Below are 20,079 nucleotides of genomic sequence, written 5' to 3'. Positions count from 1 at the left end.
CTAAGATGCTAAATGAGAGATAAAATTAAATCTTTTAAGTTCCAAGCATAAGTGGGAGTCACAGAGAATCACAGGCATTTTTCCTTTTGATTTGGAAGGATTATTTTCAGTTAGGTCACCACTCTGAGGAAAGCCCAGCTGGGGCAAATAGGGTGTTCCTGAGTCTATCCTCTTACTTTACACAGCATGTTCCAGTTATCAAAGCATAGCCATTCTCATCATTCAGTGAGTTCAGCTGTCAGGAGTTCAGAGCAGGCCACTGGCTAGGAAACCAGCAGGGGCCTGGGGAGCTGCCTGTGAACTGGGGGTTCACTGTTTGACCTCAAATATGATTAGCTCAGGGAGCAGCGAGGCCATGGAGTGGGGAGAGCATGAGCAGCATGCATTTGAAAGTTTACTCATTTGCTTCTCAGCAAATGCTTTCATTGACATTTTCTGTTGAAATATCCTGCCTAATTCACTTGAGAACACTGTGTGTGGATTACATGCATAATGAAAGACCTTGCAAAGGGCCCCGAGTATTCTACAAGTTGAAAATAAAGTCATATGGCAGTAATGATAGGAATCACCACCAGGAAGGTATTTAAAATGATATCCTTATCAGATTCTCAAGTGAGTGGAAGCTGAAGGGCTAAATCTACACTTTCAAAGTGGCTGAATCAAATGAATCAAAGACATCCTTTACCCATAGGAACCTAATGTTAATTTGCTCTATGACCTTGGGAAAAAAAATGGAACATACCTGAGTCCCAATTGTATCATCTGTTAGATGAAAAGACAAGACTAAGCAGGAAGGAAGCAATTTTTTTTCTCTGATTTAGCATCGTTTATACATGAAACACATTTTAATGCCCAAATTACACCCATATCATCAGGAATCAGAGTGATATGATGATTACAGCCCAGCCGTGAGTTTTAGAGTCAGATACTTTTGAGGTTTGAACACTGGCTTTTCCAGTTTTGGCTGTTGGATCTTCAGCAACTTTTTAAATCCTGCAAAACCTTGTTCTCCTCACCCAAAAGATAGTTAACACCACCTACTTGAAAAGAATAATATGAGCCAGGCACAGTGCAGCATGCCTGTAGTCCCAGAAGTCTTGGAGGCAGGAGGATTACAAAATCATGCCAGCCTCAGCAATTTTAGTGAGTCCCTAAGCAACTTAATGGGTCCTCTCTCTAAATAAAACATAATATGGATTGGGGATGTGGCTCGGTGATTAAGTGCCCCTGAGTTCAATGCTCCATACCAAAAAAACCCAACCAACCAACCAAACAAACAAACAAAAAACCATAAAAAGATAACAGTTCTAAATGAGATAGTATCATTCAGTTGTCCAACAATGCTGCATAAAAACTATCCTCACACACAGTGTCATATAATGACTATGGGGCTAGGGTGGCTGTCCTCTAGGTTGAAAACATGTAGAAAGTCTGGGGTGCCACGCACTATTCTGGAATCACGGAGATTTCCAAGGTGTATTCTTCTATGTCAATGGCAAAAGAACATAGGGAAATTTCAGCTATCCATTGCATGCTTTTATTTATACCACATAATTGGTCATACAAGTTACTTGGCTAAGCCCAGATGAAAGGGGTAGGGAACTACTCAACTCTTCATAAGGCTGGGGCAAAAGAAATAATGAATTGAGTTTAATTCAGTCTACTGGAGATGGTATATGTGCAGCATCTGTGGAACATACCATCTGATATATAAGGACATTATTAGTCATTGACATCTCTGTATTATCATCATCATCATCATCATTTGCCAAAACCTTCTTGAGGACAATCAATGTTTCTTGTGCTGCTCTAGGCAGACTAGAAAATTTCTCTTGCTCAAGGATGCCATCCCAATCACACATCTGATGTTGCCAAAAAAATTTTCTCCTTGGAATTATGATTTCTGTTCCCTATGGCCTTCCTACCAAAAGCAGATGCTTTTCAGTGGGGACACACAAAGTGATCTTTGAGCCTTTAGAAAAGAAAGACACAAGCGGAAGAAAGAAAGAGTATGGGGCAACTAAACACAGCTGAGTCTGACCCGAGAAGTGGGTTAAACTTAGAAATTGAGTGGAGTTGAACAAATCAGTTAATTAGGCTGAGTTAAATTTCTTCACCCACACAATTGGGTTAAAACTCTTCATCAGTTGTTACATGAATGCCACAAACAATCAATAAAGCAACCATTTTGTGCTCTGCAAAACACTAATATTTGGTCACTGTAGTTTTGCTTTTGGTCAGGCCTGTGTCCCAGGAAATTTCAACAAAAACTTCAGGTCAGTATAGATCTGATGCCCATTTGGCCCTAATACCAGCTTCTGCCCTGGGGGTAGAGCTGGGGTCAAATGGTCAAGCTAAGGTAATCATGGGACTTCTGACATGCTGTCTCTGGATGAGTGGGGGCTGCTCTATCAGGGTCACTACAGGAATGTTGGAGAAAACATTTTGAACTGTGAGAGAAGCAATTGAGATATAGACCTAGTCATAAGTAACCTCCAAATAACCTATCAATAATAATTCTTTTAAAATCGTATAATCCGTTTATGTTTATCAAGATCTTGATGGTGACAGGGCAGTGCTAACGAAGAGGAAAGGAAAATATTCATTCAGAGGATCGGAGTGGTTCAATTTTAATGGGGACACTGGGAGTTCTCTCTCAAATGCTAGGATGACAGAGTATGCAAGTCCAGTTATTCTCTACTGGTCACACTGAGGATAAGAATCACCTGTTTGTGATCACAGGTGCCAGGTTTGGGGAAGAAGCATTGTTAACACCTTGCCATTTTCCTAATGGAAGAAGGGGTGGGCACTTTCAGCAGTAACTTCCTTGGGATGATGCTTATTCCCTGGAAACATCAGCCTTTGCTTTATGGAGTAACAAAGAGGCCATTTGAGTTTAACTTTGCTCAAACTTTGAAAGGAAATGTTAATGTGGTTTAAGCAAAATACTGAAAAGTACCCAAGTAAAAGAAGATGGTATTTATAAGAGGTGGATGTCAAATTTTCCTTCTTTTAAAGGTGTGGGTATTAGAAAGAGAAAGAGAGAAAGATATGTAGGGTGAAATGATTTTGACAGGGTGCACATCAAATACAATATTAACTTCACTGATATAATGGAAAATTACTTTTCTAGAGTATATAGGCTTGGTTGGATCATAGAAATAGAAAATATATATATAATAAACCTGTCTTTGATTTTGGTTTTCTTCTTTTGTTCAGAAACAAGTTTATATTACCCAACTCTCCTGAATTTAGGCAAGTGAGAGATGTTTTTCTTTGCAGTTGTTGTGATAGTGAGATGGTTGGAAAGGAATGCTGAAATTGGAAGGGGGGGATTTCAGCAGCAAAAGGCACTGAGAAAATTGGAAAGTCCAAGCATGTTGTCCTCACTGGTTTTGCAGGTGTAGGAATATAGAGATGACTTTAACAAAAGATTTATAGTCCATCTCCCAGGGAGAACCTTGGTTTTGATCACCTCCACACAGACACTGCTAAAATTCTTTTGAAGTAATATTTTTAACAGGAGGTCTTAAAATATAGGAAACATGCCCAATGGGTTTCACTTTATATTACATTCTGCTTTCCTGTGAGATTAACTTCTTTATAATAAGCACTCAATTTCATATCTAAGAAGGTTTGTGCTTTTCTTAAATATCTTCTAAGCAATCGTCATTAGAAGGATGTCCTATATCCCAACTCTCCACAACTATTTAAAAAATAAGCACCTAAAACCTATAGGATTACATATCAGATCAATAGGGTTGGTTTCCACTTTAAATTGGATCTGACCTTTAAATGAATCAATTTATTTCATAATAGAACAATTTCTTGGTGTGAGACCCATGTTCTTCATTTATGGAGGCTCAACAAATAGCAAATTCCTGATATGGCTTCTAAAACCCCCAACACCCAATCCCAGCTAGTCCACCACCTGATTGCATTTCCCACTCCCTTCCCAGACACACTCTGCTCCAGGCACTGCAGGTGAGCTCTTTTTTTTTTGCACTAGTTCCTCCTCCTGCCTCTGAATATCCCCTTCACAGATCTTCTGCCAGCCCCACAGTCACCTCCGCAGGGGTGCCCTGAGGTTCAGCTAAGCAGGCTCATAGAAATGGAAAGAAGAGGTCTGGCTGGGTGAACAACAGGGCATCAAATCTTATGTTGTAAGAACAATGCTTCTAGGCTCAACTTTATATGTTGGTAGAAATAGAAGGGAGTAAAAATATATTGACTTAAGAGGATAGGAAGATCATAGGGAATCCAACCTATGAGCTTGAAACAGAGGCAAGTGGAAAACATGAGGAAGAAAATAAAAAGACAGGAGGCACTCAGCCCAGCTGTATGGCAGTGTGAGGCTTTTGTGGCATAGACCACAGATCAGGCATTGGAGCTAGAAAAGAGACAACAGGTCAGCCCTTGCCTTCAGGATTGCTGGAGTTTCATTCAGCTAAGAGAATACCAAACATGTGCTGCACAGTTTGAATCCCTTGAGGACCACCCTCAGAAGAAGAAGGGCACTAAAATAGCCGCTCTAGATTAAATTACCACTGGTGAAGAAGAGCATATCAGTGATGTGAAAATGAGAAGGAACCTTGGGTGAATCTGTTACCTTCGGACAAAGGGAAATAATGCTAGAAAATAAGTAGTTGCATTGCATTTTAGGAAAGCAGATTTCAAAATATGCTGAAGGGAGAATTCCACAGGGAGGGGAAATACTAAGAAAGATGATAATTCTAAAAACTTTTATTCTGAATGTAAAATCGTGAATCATAAAAGGAAGAAAGGTAGAGAACTACCATTAAGGTGGACCCATTCTTTGATGAGATTTCAACAAAAGCTCTGGAAAACAGAATGGGCTGGTAATACATGAAGATCCACCTCTCTCCATTGTACCTGTTTTGTTCAATAAGGTGGTTTTGAATTCGATGGTTGGGGCAGAAGATAAAAAAAGGAAGAAGCAGACCCTAGCTTTGGACAACTATAAAATACCAAGGTGACAAGATGAAGAACACTCAGTCAGAGCCAGATTTGCTTTGGTATTCTCTGTAACTTTTCAATCTTGACAAGTTGTTAGAAAAACTTTGAAGGTTAAATTAGAAAAGACGTAGTGAGTAGGGATTGTCAACATCAAATGACTTAAACAGTTGGCTTAGAGAAATTATATTCTATGACAATTAAAGGGCTGGCTATCATACACAACAGTCTTCGAGAAAAGACTAGAAAAATACCAGCAAACTGGAGAAGACAAATACTTTCATTAAAAAAAAAGTAAGGAAAATAAGTTGCAGAAGTTATAAGTAATCAAATTTGATGTAAGCTCCAAGATGGTGGTTCTAAAACTTTTGGGTTTAAGAACTTTTACAAATTATTGTGGACATGAAAAGCTTTGTTTATGTTACAATTATCAATATTTACTGTGTTTTATACACATCTTATACCTTCTGAAAAATTCCACCGTACACTCAGAGGAAAATGGGTGTGAAAAATACAAATGATTTCTTAGTATTATGTAATAATACTAAGTATTATAATAATAATAATAGTTAGTATTATAAATAGTTGTGACCAGAATATGAGAACTTTGACTTAAGTAGTTACAAAAAGAAATGTATTCCCATAAAGTATAATCCATGAATTTGCACTGACCAAGATTTCCCAAATGGCAAAAATTTAACCAGAACAGGTTAGCTGGTTAGTATTATAGTTTTATAGTTAGTATTATAAATAGTTTTTAGTTAGTATTATAAATAGTTTTATCTTACAGACTCTCTGAAAGAGTCTGAGGGATCCCCAGGGTTCCAGATCACATGAATAACCATTGGAAAAAACTTACCATGGGCCCCAGGAGAAATTAACACAGATCTTTACAAATACTATCTCTAATAGAAAATATTTGATGATGTCCTTTAGTAAATAAATAGATACATTATAAAAAAAACTATAAATTTTAAATAAACTTTTTTCTACTTATCAATAAGAATTCATCTCAAAATAACATTAGGTAGAAAAACCAGTTAGAGAATAATATATACAGTATGATTTCATTAAATACAATTTAAATGTATCAAATAATACCACTTAATATTCTTTCTATAAATATAATTGAAAATTAAAAACAAATCTGAAGGAAATAGTTTAAAGTTACTGTTTATTCATGTTAGATAGAAGTTACAAAGACTTTTAAATATTATCTTCTGTATTTCTTTTTTAGCATTTTTCCAAATTATTTCTACACTGTAACAAAGGGAAAGTGTGATCATCATGTTCTCACTTCAATTCACCTACAACAATGGTCCTTAGAAATTCTTCCCCATCTATGAGCCACATCAGCAGCATCTGAGCACTTGTTAGAAATGCAAGTCCTTGGGCCTAACTCAGACCTACTGCATCAGAATCTCTAGGGTGCAGCAAAAATATGTGGATTACAACAAGCCCCCCCTCCCCATGAAATTATGATGAAGGACGGAGTTTGGTACCCATCAGGCAAAAACAAACTAATATGAGCATTTAGCTTGTCCTTTATATAACACATTTAATTCAGCAGGAAGTTTGGTAATATTGATGATCATTTTCTTGTGGTAAATGTAAAAAGGAGTTTCTCAAAGATATTTGCCATTTTTTTAAAATTAGGCTGGGGATTGAACACAGAGCTTCACACACTCCAAGTATGTTCTCTATCACTGAACTACATCCCCAGTCCCTTGCCAAATATTTAAAAAGGATCCTCCTCCTTTGGGTATTCAGGTTATATCAGTTAGCCTTCATGTCTTTGGCTTGGGCACAGAAACTTCAACTTTTGACAGAGGTCCAAGCTAACCTGTTCTGGTTAAATTTTTGCCATTTGGGAAATCTTGGTCAGCGCAAATTCATGGATTATACTTTATGGGGATACATTTTTTTTTGTAACTACTTAAGTCAAAGTTCTCATATTCTGGTCACAAGACCAGCAGCACCACTACTGCTGGAAAATTGTTAGACATGCAAATTCTTGAACCCCATTTCTGAATCACTCTCTGTTTTATCAAGTCCTCTGGGTGATTCTGATCCACTATATATTTTGAGAAACATTGACATAAATAAATCTACATAGGAGAGGTGTGCCTTTGTAAGCAACAGGTACAACAGGTAACTGAGATTCTGAATAGGAACAAGGGAAATCCCAGGCAACCACAGAGAAGACTTGATTGCAGTGGTAGATTTCCATTCAGAGCTAGTCTGGCTGGAGCTCGATGATGAATACAGGACCAGCACTTTGCTACAACATATGAGATAATGCCACTTTTTATTGACTATTTTTATATCATAATATCTTTCCCATTTTCCTTTCTCCTCTTTAGAAAGACAATTTGACCAAACTAGGACTATTGGTTCTACTTAACTTAAAAAATTTAGTCAAAGTGGTTTAGGCCTGCAAAATTTTTATGCTTAGTATTCAGTCCTTTTTGTCAATTCTGTCATAACCTCTTATTTCAACTACTGTTCTGACTTCTAAGATATATTTTTACATGGTTTATATGCCATTCTTAAGTAATTTGGAAGATTTTTCCATAGACAGCATTTCTAAAGAGTGGCATCAACCAAATTGCATGGCATACTTTGGCACCTTAGCCCTTTTTAATTTTACCTGTTTTTAGGGGCCGGAAGAGACAATGGGATTCTCTTTAACCAGTAATGTTGTCCACCATCAGCCAGTAAGGCTAACTGTACTGATTTTCAGAGAGGAATAGGTTCACTCTGAGACACAGAATTTTTTGGATGCTTGCCCATTAAATACATTTGACTAGATTCACTCATTTCTGGGGGATCTTATTTTGTCATTCCTTCTCTGTTTTTATTTTACTAACTGGTGTTCTTTGTGGTAAAATTATGCCTGAGATTCTATTTGCAGAAATCCAGGGCTGTTTCTATAGTCAAGGTGTATTTTCCAGTCATCACCAGTTAACATTGAAATGACTGTAGCAAACATTCCCATTTCACACACTGAAAGTTCACACATTTGCATCAGGGCTAGAAAGGCCATTAAAATGAATAAGAGAATCACAGTATCACAGGACCCTGGAGTGCTATAATAGAGAAATCTTGCTCCAAATTCCAGTGAGACTGTAAATTCTATCCAAATTCCAGTGGGAGAATGCTAAATTCCATCAGAGAGCAAAGGATAATGAGCAAAGCCATGAAAAAAGTTATCTACAGTGTTTTCCTATGCCCATTGAGCATGGTGGGTTACCATTGAGATGGAAGCCTGCTTCTCTACTGCCAGACAAGACCAGTTAACACCAAGGGCAAGTAGAAAATTATGATGAAATAGGTGATATTTCAGGGCAAGTAGAAAATCATGATGAAATAGGTGAAACTTGGTGCTTGCTCAGTAATAAACGTACTTTGTAACAAGACAGCACATTCCTGGATCTTCAGCTAGGATGCTTCTCTATGACCCTGTCTCTTTTCTAGAATGTTCCTTATCCAGTGATATTGATAATAGTATTCGAGGGTAAGGAAATAAGACTTAGTTTCACTTTAAATTTCCCTTTCATCATGATGATCAAGAGGAGAGGACTTCTCTAGACACACTCTCCATTCCATTTTCTGGGTTATATAAAAACTTTGGATATTAAGAAATGCAAATCAAAACTTCTCTAAGATTTCATCTCACTCCAATCAGAATGGCAGTTATCAAGAATACCAACAACAATAAGTGTTGGCGAGGATGTGGGAAAAAAGGCACACTCATACAATGCTGGTGGGACTGCAAATTGGTGCAGCCAATATGGAAAGCAGTATGGTCCTTGGAAATCTGGGAATGGCCCATTTGACCCAGCTATCCCACTCCTCGGTTCATACCCAAAGGACTTAAAAACAGCATACCACAGGGACACAGCCCCATCAATGTTTATGCCAGCACAATTCATAATAGCTAAATTTTGGAACCAAGCCAGATGCCCTTCAGTAGATAATGGGTAGGGAAACTTTGGTATATATACACAATGGAATATTACTCAGCATTAAAAGAGAATAAAATCATGGCATTTGCAGGTAAATGGATGGAGTTGGATAATAAAATGCTAAATGAAGTAAGCCAATCCCCCAAAACCAAAGGCTGAATGTTTTCTTTGATATAAGGATGCTGACTCATAATGGCAATGGGAAAGGGAGCATGGGAGGAATGGAGGGACTTTAGATAGGGCAAGGGGAGGGAGGAGAAGGAAGGGGCAAAAGAGTAGGAATGATGGTGGAATGAGATAAACATCATTACCCTAAGTATATGTATGAAGGCATAAGTTTTAGCCTTCTTTTAGGGAGAAAATCATGTTCAATTACAGAATATTTTCTAGTGTTAATTAGTAGAGTTGGTTAATTTTTCAGTTTCTTTTAAGTATACCTGTTGGAAATTTATTTTCTCAAATATTCACTTTTTGTGTGCTTAAGATTATAATAGCTGCTCCCAAAACTTTAAAAATCCTATCAGAAAATTAAACTCATAGAATGCAGATTATAAGACTCTGTACTGATCTTGTAAACGAGACTCACATACCCATAGCAGAATAGAATGACCAAGACCAGGCATGATAATGGAACCACAATTCTAATTTGGATAGCTCAGGTGATAGAAACATTTTCTGTAATTTATCAAAAGTGTTCCTTCTTCTGTCCTTTAAAAATACTTTGTGACTTGTTGAGGAAAATCTGAATTGTGTTTATTTCTCATTAGAAAACATGATATATTGGATAATATGCTGATAGACTTCAATGATGTTTAACTCCCACAGACAGCTTCTGATCAACTGCCTAGGAGTCTACAGAATTCTTAGCATTCAAAAGCAAAGAAGGAAGCAGCAATCCCTGAATTTTCTTTGTAACAATTTGACATACCTGAAATGTATGGATCTGCATTCTGTTTTAATGCAATTATTGTTCCTTGCCCCAAATCTACTAGTTATTTAAGGTAAATTATATCCTATCCTATGACTCAATATTTTTAGCTATTGTTTGAAATAGCTTTCTAGAGGGGGTGGATAATGTTCTTCACCATAGACTTAAAACTACCATTTAAAGAGGAAATGAAAATTTCCTTTTTTTTTTAGTGATTGGATTTTATATTCTGATTTTTAATATAATGCACATCTGAAAGCTAAGTTTCCTTTCTTTGTGCTCCAATATATCATAAATGGTGACTATTTCAACCTCTGAAGAATAATTGTGGCTAATTTGTGGGTGTTTAAAAAATGCATGGCTTAGATATTTTATGACATTCCTGTGAGGACAGTTCAGTGTATCAAATAAGAGCATGTTTAAGCCAACCTAGAGACAGATCCTTGCCATACCTTCATGGGAGCCAGCTGTATGGGCGTAATGCAGGAAGGGTCCACCATGGGCTTCGGCCTGTTGGCCGTGTCTGCTAACAGGCTATGCCACTGCTGGGGAAGGCCAGTGAATTTCTGCTCTTGTGGATCAAACCCCGTATGAACCCTGTGTTCAAAGTTGGATGGGCCAGATATTTCAATCTTTTTCTTTTTCTTCCCAAACATGATGCAACAACCTGGGAAATGCAAACAGAAAAGAGGCAGCTGTTTATATTTTGCCAACAAAAGACCTGAAAGAGTTACTTTTACTTCATCCACAATTACATTTTTTCAGTCATACCTCTAGATACCAGCTGCAAAAGATAAAAGTTAGGGATTGTTAGGGTGTACAGATTAATTTCATTCAATTTTTTTGTTCTCTCCTCAGATTCTCCATATATAGTTCCCTACACCACTGACTTCGGATTTGGCCTGTAACCTGCTTTGAACAACAGACTACTGATCAAAGAGGCAATAAGCCACTTCTGGGAGCTGGTGGTGTTTCTCACTTTCCCCCATGTGTTCCAGCCACTTAGATGATGCTCTGAAAGGCAGATGATGTTTCCTCAGCCTCAGCCTTAGAAGAAGAGATGTATGAAGTGGACACAAACCAAATTCAGAGTGAAGATCAGGCAAGCCTAAATGATCTACTGTTCAGCCATAGCTGACTCACAGGTGAGAAATGCATGTTTGTAAGTAAGCCACTAAAATTTTAGACTTGCATGTTCTCAAGGTATTATCGAAGCAAAAACTGACCAGTAGGGCTGGGGATGTGGCTCAAGCGGTAGCGCGCTCACCTGGCATGCGTGCAGCCTGGGTTCGATCCTCAGCACCACATACAAACAAAGATGTTGTGTCCGTCGATAACTAAAAAATAAATATTAAAATTCTCTCTCTCTCCCTCTCTCTCTCTCCCTCTCTCTTAAAAAAAAAAAAAAGGTGACCAGTATGCCAGGAGAAGGATCTCAAAATTTTGGTATGCACCTAAAATCCAAAAATAGAATATATATGTGTGAAAAATAGGCTAATAATAACATTTACCGTATAGTTATTATTACAGAACTGAACAGGTAAGCATTTGTCAAACACTTAGAAAACACCTGGCACAAAGTAAGTACCACAAGAACTAACTATATACCTCTGGGAAAATACACAAGAAACTTGACTGTCATTGTAGAGAAGAGAATTCAGGGCATAAGCCAGGGAGGAAGATTCGCTTTTCATTGCATATTGTATTTAGAATTTTGTACAATGTATTTTATTTAAAACAATAGAGTTTATCTACGTAAAATATATCCAGTGACTAGAATATCTCTAGAAAATAAGTAAAAGGGGTATGTTAGGCTTTGTGATATTGAGAAAATGTAAGAGAACCCGGGTTTAAAGGGTGGGTTGGTCACCTATCAGCTGTGATTTTGTGTAGTGGCTTTTCCCTGTCTGAATCTACTATCTGTGAGTAGGATAATCATGATCCTGCTGGGAATCCTTCCACAAAGTGTTGTGGACTTTATAAAAGATGATGTTTTGGCTTAAGAGTTGCTTTGCTGCTGAAGCCTTACCTCAGCTCTTAAATTGGAATACGTGGGTTATACATTCTCACTGTTCATATACATATTCTTCATGGCATTCATCCAACTGTGAATAATGAAATGTGACAATGTGTTCAGCATCTGTTTTCTCTCCTAGTATGCAGGGTCCTAGAAAGAAAGCTGTCTACTTGTTCATTCCTGTTTGCTAATGTCTGCCCTATTGAAGGGCTCCAGAAATATTGGATGACAGACCCAAATCACCCAGTATGTTTATGCAGTATCCATGTATCCAAACATACAGTATCCCTGTATGTTTATGCATGTATCCAAACATAAAAATATTGGATGACAGACCCAAATCACCCAGTATGTTTTTGCAGTATCAGAGATCCATGCACATTAACATCTCCCTTCATTTCCTCTTTCTCAATATTCTACCTTCCTTTGTTCTCCATTATGGTGTCGATTTCTTTTTATCATTTGCTGTTGTTTTTCAGGCAGTGTTTTCCTTCTGCCTTCCAGTTTTATCTATCCTCTGCCTGGATAAATATTTTCTTACCAATGATTACAGACCATTCATATCCTTGAATTCCCCGACTGTGTTGAAACCCATCCCATTCATCCTGGTTGCTACTTCAGACTAACTTGGGAAACTAATGAAGATGATATGAGCTGAAAATACTCTGATGTATTTTCTCTCTTGAAAAACTTAAGTTTAAAAAAGATTAAGTACTATATACCAAGAAAACTTATAAACATAGCTTAGATGATCTTAACATCTAGGTACAAATAGGCCAAAGTATAAAGAACTACAAAAACCCAGGGGAGGAAAAGATCCACAATTGAAGAAAAGATCCACAATGTCTATGCTCTTGAATAGTCCTCTCTCACACTGACTCTGGGAAATACAATTTGCTGTAGCCAATGGGACAAAAGGAAATGTGAATGGGTAGGCACATTAAGGTTTGCCCTCTTGCTGCTCTTGAAATTTGTAGCTCACATGAGGATAAGACCAAGCTTTCCTGCTAAAAGAAAGATGCCATGGTTCCTAGCTATTTGTCATCCCAGCCAGTCCCCAGAAGCCCAGTTGTCCAGTTGACCTGCAGCTATTCACATGAGCAAGCCCTGTCAAAACCAGCAGCAAAACTACCAAACTGAGCTGGACCCACAGGTAGCAATTTCCAGAATCAGGACATAAATAAATGCTTGTTGCTTTAGACCATTATGCTTTGGAATACATTGTTGTTTAGAAAAAAGCTAATGCAAACCCCTGACTATCATCTCATGCCTTGCAGCTCCAGATGCTCATCATTTTTCTCTTTCAATTTTAGCTGCTCTGAAATTTCAAGTAATAATGTCCAATCTGGGCAACTATATTAGCTATCACATAATTGCCTTAACTCAAAGGAGTCTTGATTCTGATACTCCTCTCTGGTTGGTTGAAGGCCTGCAATGTTTTCAGTGACAGAAAATTGTACCTAATTAGTGACTCTATGTGTCATCTCTTGGTTTTATTTAGTGAACATAAAATATACCCTCAAATATAATTTGGCTATTTGTTGCTAAGTCTACTTGACATTTTAGTTACGATCATTTTGAAAAGAAAAAATAGGAATTATTTCAGAAAAAAAATCATTTGAAAAAAAGTTCTGTATGTGATCCTATCTGGACAAGCACTGAAAATGCTATACCAAAGATTTTTAGAACCAGAACAGAAATGTCTTGCTATTCCCTTCCTGGTTGTGAATTTCCCAGTGGTTGCTGTGCCATTCAAGCAAGACTATAAGAAGGCAACTATCAAAGAACTAACATTTCTCTGCTTTTAAATGAGAGAATTGTAGAGAGGAATTTTACAGAAAAGGAAATGGATGCTCAGAGTCCAGATGAGAGAATGGCAGAACTGGAGCCTCAAAACCTCAAAACACATGCTTTTAATTATGGGGCAGTGTATCATTGTACTGTACTTACCTTCTCTGCCAGAGACACCATCCTGCCTTTTCTATGGAATCTTGTGGGAGAGAATGATGGGTGTTAATAAAGCTAACTATGAGATTTTGGGTCTTTTGTGAAAGACCGCTTTTAGGACATTACAAATTGTGTTGCTGAGCTGGTAAGACTAGAGATCATGCTAAGTGAAATAAGCTAATTCTAAAAAAAACCAAAGGCTGAATGTTCTCTTTGATATGTGTGTGCTAACTCACAATGGTGGGGCGGGGGACAGAATAAGTACTTTGGATTAGACAAAAGGGAATAAAGGGAAGGGAGGGGGAATGGGAATAGGAAAGATAGTAGAATGAATCGGACATTATTATCCTATGTGCATATATGAATATACAATCAATGTAATTCCACACTATGTACAACCAGAAAATGGGTAGTTATACTCCATGTATGTATAATATATCCAAATACATTCTATAGTCATGTATAACTAAAAAGAACAAATAAATAAAAGTATTTAAAATGAAAAAAAAAAACATTACAGGTAAGCTGGACAACTCCTCACAGAGAATAAAAGAAGATCCTTGTGATTTAATATCCATGCTTATAATCCAGAAAATCATAACACCATTAGCTTATTTCTTCCTTAAACCAATGATCCAAAATACAGAGAAATACTCCAGACTTCTCTCCGACTCCGTATTTTTGCAGTTTCATCTCCAAACTCAAATTGTGGTCTTTCCTACTTGCTCTACCTGTTCTTTTACATATATATTAAGAGATATCACAACCTATCAAGTTGCTGAATCCAATTTTGGGAGTCTACTTTGATTTTTCCACCTCACTCATCCTGCACATCCAATAATCACCAATTCCTATTCATTCTGCCCAATGTTTACTATATCTGCACATCTCATGGCGGCCTCACTGAATTAGCTTCTTTCTGCTGCTGTAATAAATTACCATAAATTTAGCAGATTACACTAACTTATCTCATAGTTCTGTAGGTCAGGTGTCTGAAATGAGTCTCACTGGGTGGCAGTCAAGGTGTTTGCAGGTTGTGTCCCTTTCTGGAGGATCTAGGCGTGAATCCACATCTTTGCCTTTTTCAAATTCCAGTGGTCACTTGTGGCCCTTGGCTCTTAGAACCTGACTGTGAATTCAAAGCCAGCAACATTGCACCTATCTGCCTCTTTTTCCATCTCATGCGTTTTCCTGTGTCTCTTCCCTTCTGCTTTTAAGGATACTTGTGATTGTATAGGGCTTAACTGAATTATTTCCCAATTTTATTGACAACTTTTTAGCAATGGCAGTTTCATCTGCAACCTCAGTTCCCCTTTGCAATTCATGTGACACATCCACAGCTACCAGGATTAGGACATGGACATATGTGGGGACATGATTTTGCCTACTGCACACACTACTGTCACTAGACTATCTGTGCCACCATCATTTCTCCCCCAACTACTACAAACTCATCTGAGTTACTAAACTTGTCCCCTTCCATAGGGTTCTCCACCAATCTTCCTAAAATGTAAATCTGTGTCACACTGTTTCTCCTAACCCTTTTCTATGATTTCCCATTGACCTAATGACAAAACTGAAATCCTTATCTGAGCTCCCAAGGCTTTCTGAGGTCCAGTTGTTGATACATTTCTAAATGTGTTGCCTAAATCCCTTCCCCTCATTATTATCATAACTTACTAACCTTCTTTACCTTAAAGCCACACTCCTATTACCTCTACCTTCTACCTCCTTCTTTCCCAGGTTCCCCACCTCATCTCAGCTCTGCCCCTATGTCTCCTATCCGGTCTCAGAGTAAGTGTCACTTTGGGAAGGCTACCTGTGAATCTCAGCAGACTTTTCTTCTTCTGTTGCACTACAGCCCTTGTATAATGATTGTGCTACAGAAAAAGAGATTACTTCAAATCCTACAGAAGTAATGTATGAGGTAATGCCAGTTGTGCACAGTTAAACAACACAGAAGCATACAATACAGAACAGTTAAACAATACAGAAAAAAATTAACATCAACTGCTATGCTGTTCCCATCACAAAATCCCAAGACTGGAGTTTTTTTATGTCTATTTTTCCTGCCTTCACACACCTTGAATTTTCAAACATGAATATGATCACCTTATGGAAACTGTGTGGGATTTGCTTTTTGTGTCATTTAACTATTTTGCCTGTTATGTTTAAACAAACAAACAAACAACAACAAGCCAAGAAAGCAAATATTAGTTAGATTATCATATCAGTCAGTACACATGGTATCATCTTGCTTTTGAAAAATAATCTCTATAACATTTCATAAGATGGAATGTACTATAATTCATCTACTGATTCCTTAATTGAATAACATTTAAATTTATTTCTTCTTAACTCTTAAAAACAACACTCCAGCAAGACTCCCAGGGCACACGTCATTCTGTAGAAATATAGGCAATAGCCTGGATTGTGAGATATGGAAATACTAGGTAAAAAGGACATCTTAAGAAAGTCCCAGGGATTATACAGCTTTCAGGACAATTTTGTTCTTGTATTTCTGGAGGCTAGAAGTCTATATTGAGGTATAAGTTGGGTAGGTTTTATCTAAGACTTCTTGCCTTGTTTTGAAGATGCCATGTTCTCCCTGTGTCTTCACAGTGACTGCCTTGGTATGGGATAATGTTCCAGTTCCTTTTCTAGTAAGGACACCATCCATATTAGGGGCCACAATAATAACTTCATTTTAACCGAAATATCCTTTTTAGTCTCCATGTCCCCAAAAAAACCTCAATTCTGAGTTCTTGATGTTTAGGATTTTAACATAGGAATTTGGGAAGAGATTTTATACACACACACATGCACGCACACATACACACACATTAATTCTGGCAAGGCGATGTTCAGAAAACCTAGGTCATTTATCTTTTCTTCCAATATTGTTGAAAAGCAAACTTGGTCTTCCCTGGCAATTCATTAGCCTCTTAAATTGATGTCCACCTTATCTGTGTCTGGCAAAGGGCAGGTGATCAATAAATATGTGTGGAATAATATTTATTGGGACAAAATATTTCTTTGGTAAAGCCAATTTGTGGCTTAACCAGATTGACTTTATAAATAAATTATTTTTGATTCACAAGTCATACTCATCTACATATTAATGGGGTTGAAGGTGATGTTTTATTGCATATATACACTGTGAAATGTAAAACTTAGGTTAATTAGAATGTCTATCACATTGTTTATCAATGAGGCATTTGAATTTCACTCAGTTAATTCAAAATTTAGAGTATATACCATTATTGACTACAGTCATCCAATTATCATTTTATCTCCAACCCTATTCCTCTGGTCTCTCTGAAACTTATATATTTTTGATGCTTTAACATGGTGAGATAAGCAGCATGGGACAGTCATGGGTCTGAATCCCTGAAACAAGCTCTATTTCTCAGAAACCCAATTGAATATATGGTTCATCTGGTGCAGATTGAGAGATAGGCAACCTGAGCCTTAAACCTTTTAATTTTATTCATGTATTTATTTTATGGTCTGAGGATTGAAGCCACTGGTGCTCTACTACAGAGCTATACCCCTAACTCTTTTTATCTATGTTTTTCAATTTTGAGGCAGGATCTTGCTACATTGCCCAGGCTGACCTTCAACTTGCAATCCTGCTGCCTCAGCCTTTTGAGTGGCTGGGATTACAAGCATGTGCCAATATGCTGGCCCTTCACATATTGTCATTACTCCTTCAAAAGTTTTTCTTAAGTACTTACTATGTACAAAGCTCTGTAGGCAAAACAGTGATGGGTGTGAGTCCTTATGGAGTAAAGAGGACAGAGACAAGCACAGTGAATCCTGGAGTCAGGTTTCAGTGTTCAAGTCCTAGCTGTGCCACTCACAGGGGCAAATGATCTAATGTCTTCATGGCTTGGTGTTACATCCATAAAGGGAAGATAATAAGTAGCATCTATGTCAAAGGCTTATTGTAATATTGGATGAACTAATGCTTTGTAAGTACACAAAGCACTGCCTGGCACAGAATAAGCATTCAGTAATGTCAGATATTGTTATTAGAAAAGGAAAAATAAAATATTAAAGAGATAAATCTCCTTATATTATCTTTGCAACCTCCTGTGAATCTACAATTCAAAAAAAAATGTATTGGCCTGTGCATATGTACTTTTTCCTTAAATTATACCCGCCAGGGTTACTTATATGATGTTGAAACAAGGAATCTGGCATTGGTACAATGTGTGCATATAGGTCTGTGACGTGCATCACATGTATATATTTGTGTAACCACCAGCACAATGAAGAAGCAGAACTGCTCCATCACTGTAAAGATTTCCCTCGTGCTATCTCTTTATAGTCAGATCTGCTCCTTTTACTACACCATCCCCAACCCTCATAACCAATAACCTTTTTTCTTTCTCTACTAAATTTTAATTTTGAGATTGTTATATGTGTACATTTTAAGGCCTTTTGAGATTGGTTGTTTTCTTCCAATTAGCATAATCCCCTTAAGATCCACTCTGTGATTGCATGTATCAATAGTTTATTCCTTTTTATTGATAAATAATATTTCATGTTTTTATATTCATTTTATTTTTTATTTATTTTATTCAAATATTTCATTATTTTATTGCTAAATAATATTTCTTTGGTTAAATAATATTACTTTGGTTGTTTCTAGTTCTTGGCAGTTACAAATAAAACTGACGGGAACAATGCTATAGAGTTTTTTTGTGGTTGTATTTAAATATTGGTTGAAATTATATAATTAAGGTTAAAGTAAAATATGTAATGAAAATTAATTTCAAGGCTGGGTGCAGTGGCTCATCCCTGTAATCCCAGCAGCTGGGAAGGCTGAGGTAGGAAGATCACACATTCAAAGCTAGCCTCAACAACTTAGGGAAGTCCTAAACAACTTGGGGACACCCTGGATCAAAAACTAAAAAGGGCTTGGATGTGGCTCCTTGGTTAAGAGCCCATGGATTCAATCCTGCTATGAAAGAGGGAAAAAAGATAAAATTAATTTCATCTCTTTCCCATTTATTTATGTTTTATGAGTAACATTTATTCTTCATTTCTTCCCATTAGTTATACATGACAGTATAGTTTTATATATTTATACAGATATGGAGTCCATCTTATTCCTATTAGGATACCAGTTTTTGTTGTATATGATATGGATATTCACTGCAATGTATTTATATATGTACATAGAGAAGTTAAAAACCACTGGAGTATTTAGAGTTCAACATGTACTTTCCATTGATGTGGGATAACACTGTGATAGACTCATTTTGAGGAGAGTAACTGTATGCCTACTTGTGGTATGCATATCATGGAAAGATGATGTATATTCAGCTATTATGGACATGATGGAACAGGTGTGACAATATGTGAGACAGAGAAACCCAAGGAAACAGAAATCAGACTTAAGGTCAAAGGACTTGCCTTGTGCAAGAAACTGAAGCATCTTGATTGGTTCAGTGTCTCAATTATGGTCCTTGAGCTGTCCAGCAACAGAGGTGGTGCCTCTTCTGGGAGCGCTATGTGTGAAAGTGTCAGTTAAGACTGCCCAGTTGCTATGAGGACACCCTGTTCCAAAGGAGGTTCTATAACAGCCATGGAATGGGCTGGTGTTCAAATGCCAACTGCCCAGTGGTAGGGAATTATGGGAACAGGTTGAGAATTATAATTGCACTGCTCATTTCTGATCTTGGTGGTGTTTGCTTTGAAGAAACTTTCTCACAATAAATCATTTTGATGATTCAACCTATATAATAAATGTGCTGAGCTTGTTATGGGTCACTATTTTCCTACCAGGGTTTAGTGATCCACCAAGCCCCAGCTTTTTCTCTGTTTGTGAGTGTATTTGTCTTTGCTTCATGCCCTTATATCTCCTCATCCAGTACTTGAATTAACTGTACAGGGCATGACATGATAGTGTTTCACTGGAGAATGGAGTACTCCACAATCTTTAAACATTTGACTAGATAGCTAGATTCCCCAGTTTTATTTTGTATTCAACTCCACTAAAACTATTGTATAAATATTTCCATTTACCATCTCAAAGTCATTATTAGGAAAACTTAAATAGAAAATATTTTCACAGTAAGTCTTTAAGTGAAGTAGACTTTCCCAAACAGATATTGGCTGATATTTTCATCTTGGCAATAACACTGCTCTTTGCTTAAAACTCACTGGAAATTTTGAGTAGATTAGTGTATAAGTTAGTCTACATTATATGACTAGTCACCCTAACACTCAGTGAC

General features: G+C 37.2%; 1 protein-coding gene across 5 annotated transcripts in view; it reads right to left on the bottom strand.

The window, feature by feature from the left end:
• Pak5 (p21 (RAC1) activated kinase 5) overlaps nt 1-20,079 on the bottom strand; it is a 345,014-nt gene that overhangs the window by 88,299 nt on the left and 236,636 nt on the right. For all 5 annotated transcript variants that reach the window (XM_078051414.1, XM_040274035.2, XM_021723159.3 and 2 more), the window contains one exon: nt 10,323-10,537. In XM_078051414.1, the coding sequence (XP_077907540.1) occupies nt 10,323-10,526 (204 nt within the window). In that variant the 5' untranslated portion in view covers nt 10,527-10,537. The remainder of the gene's footprint in view (nt 1-10,322; nt 10,538-20,079) is intronic.

This window comes from Ictidomys tridecemlineatus, chromosome 5, assembly GCF_052094955.1.
Source record: "Ictidomys tridecemlineatus isolate mIctTri1 chromosome 5, mIctTri1.hap1, whole genome shotgun sequence".
Classification (NCBI taxonomy): Eukaryota; Metazoa; Chordata; class Mammalia; order Rodentia; family Sciuridae; genus Ictidomys; species Ictidomys tridecemlineatus.
Note: the sequence above shows the minus strand (reverse complement) of the source record. Positions and strands in the feature narration are given on the sequence as shown.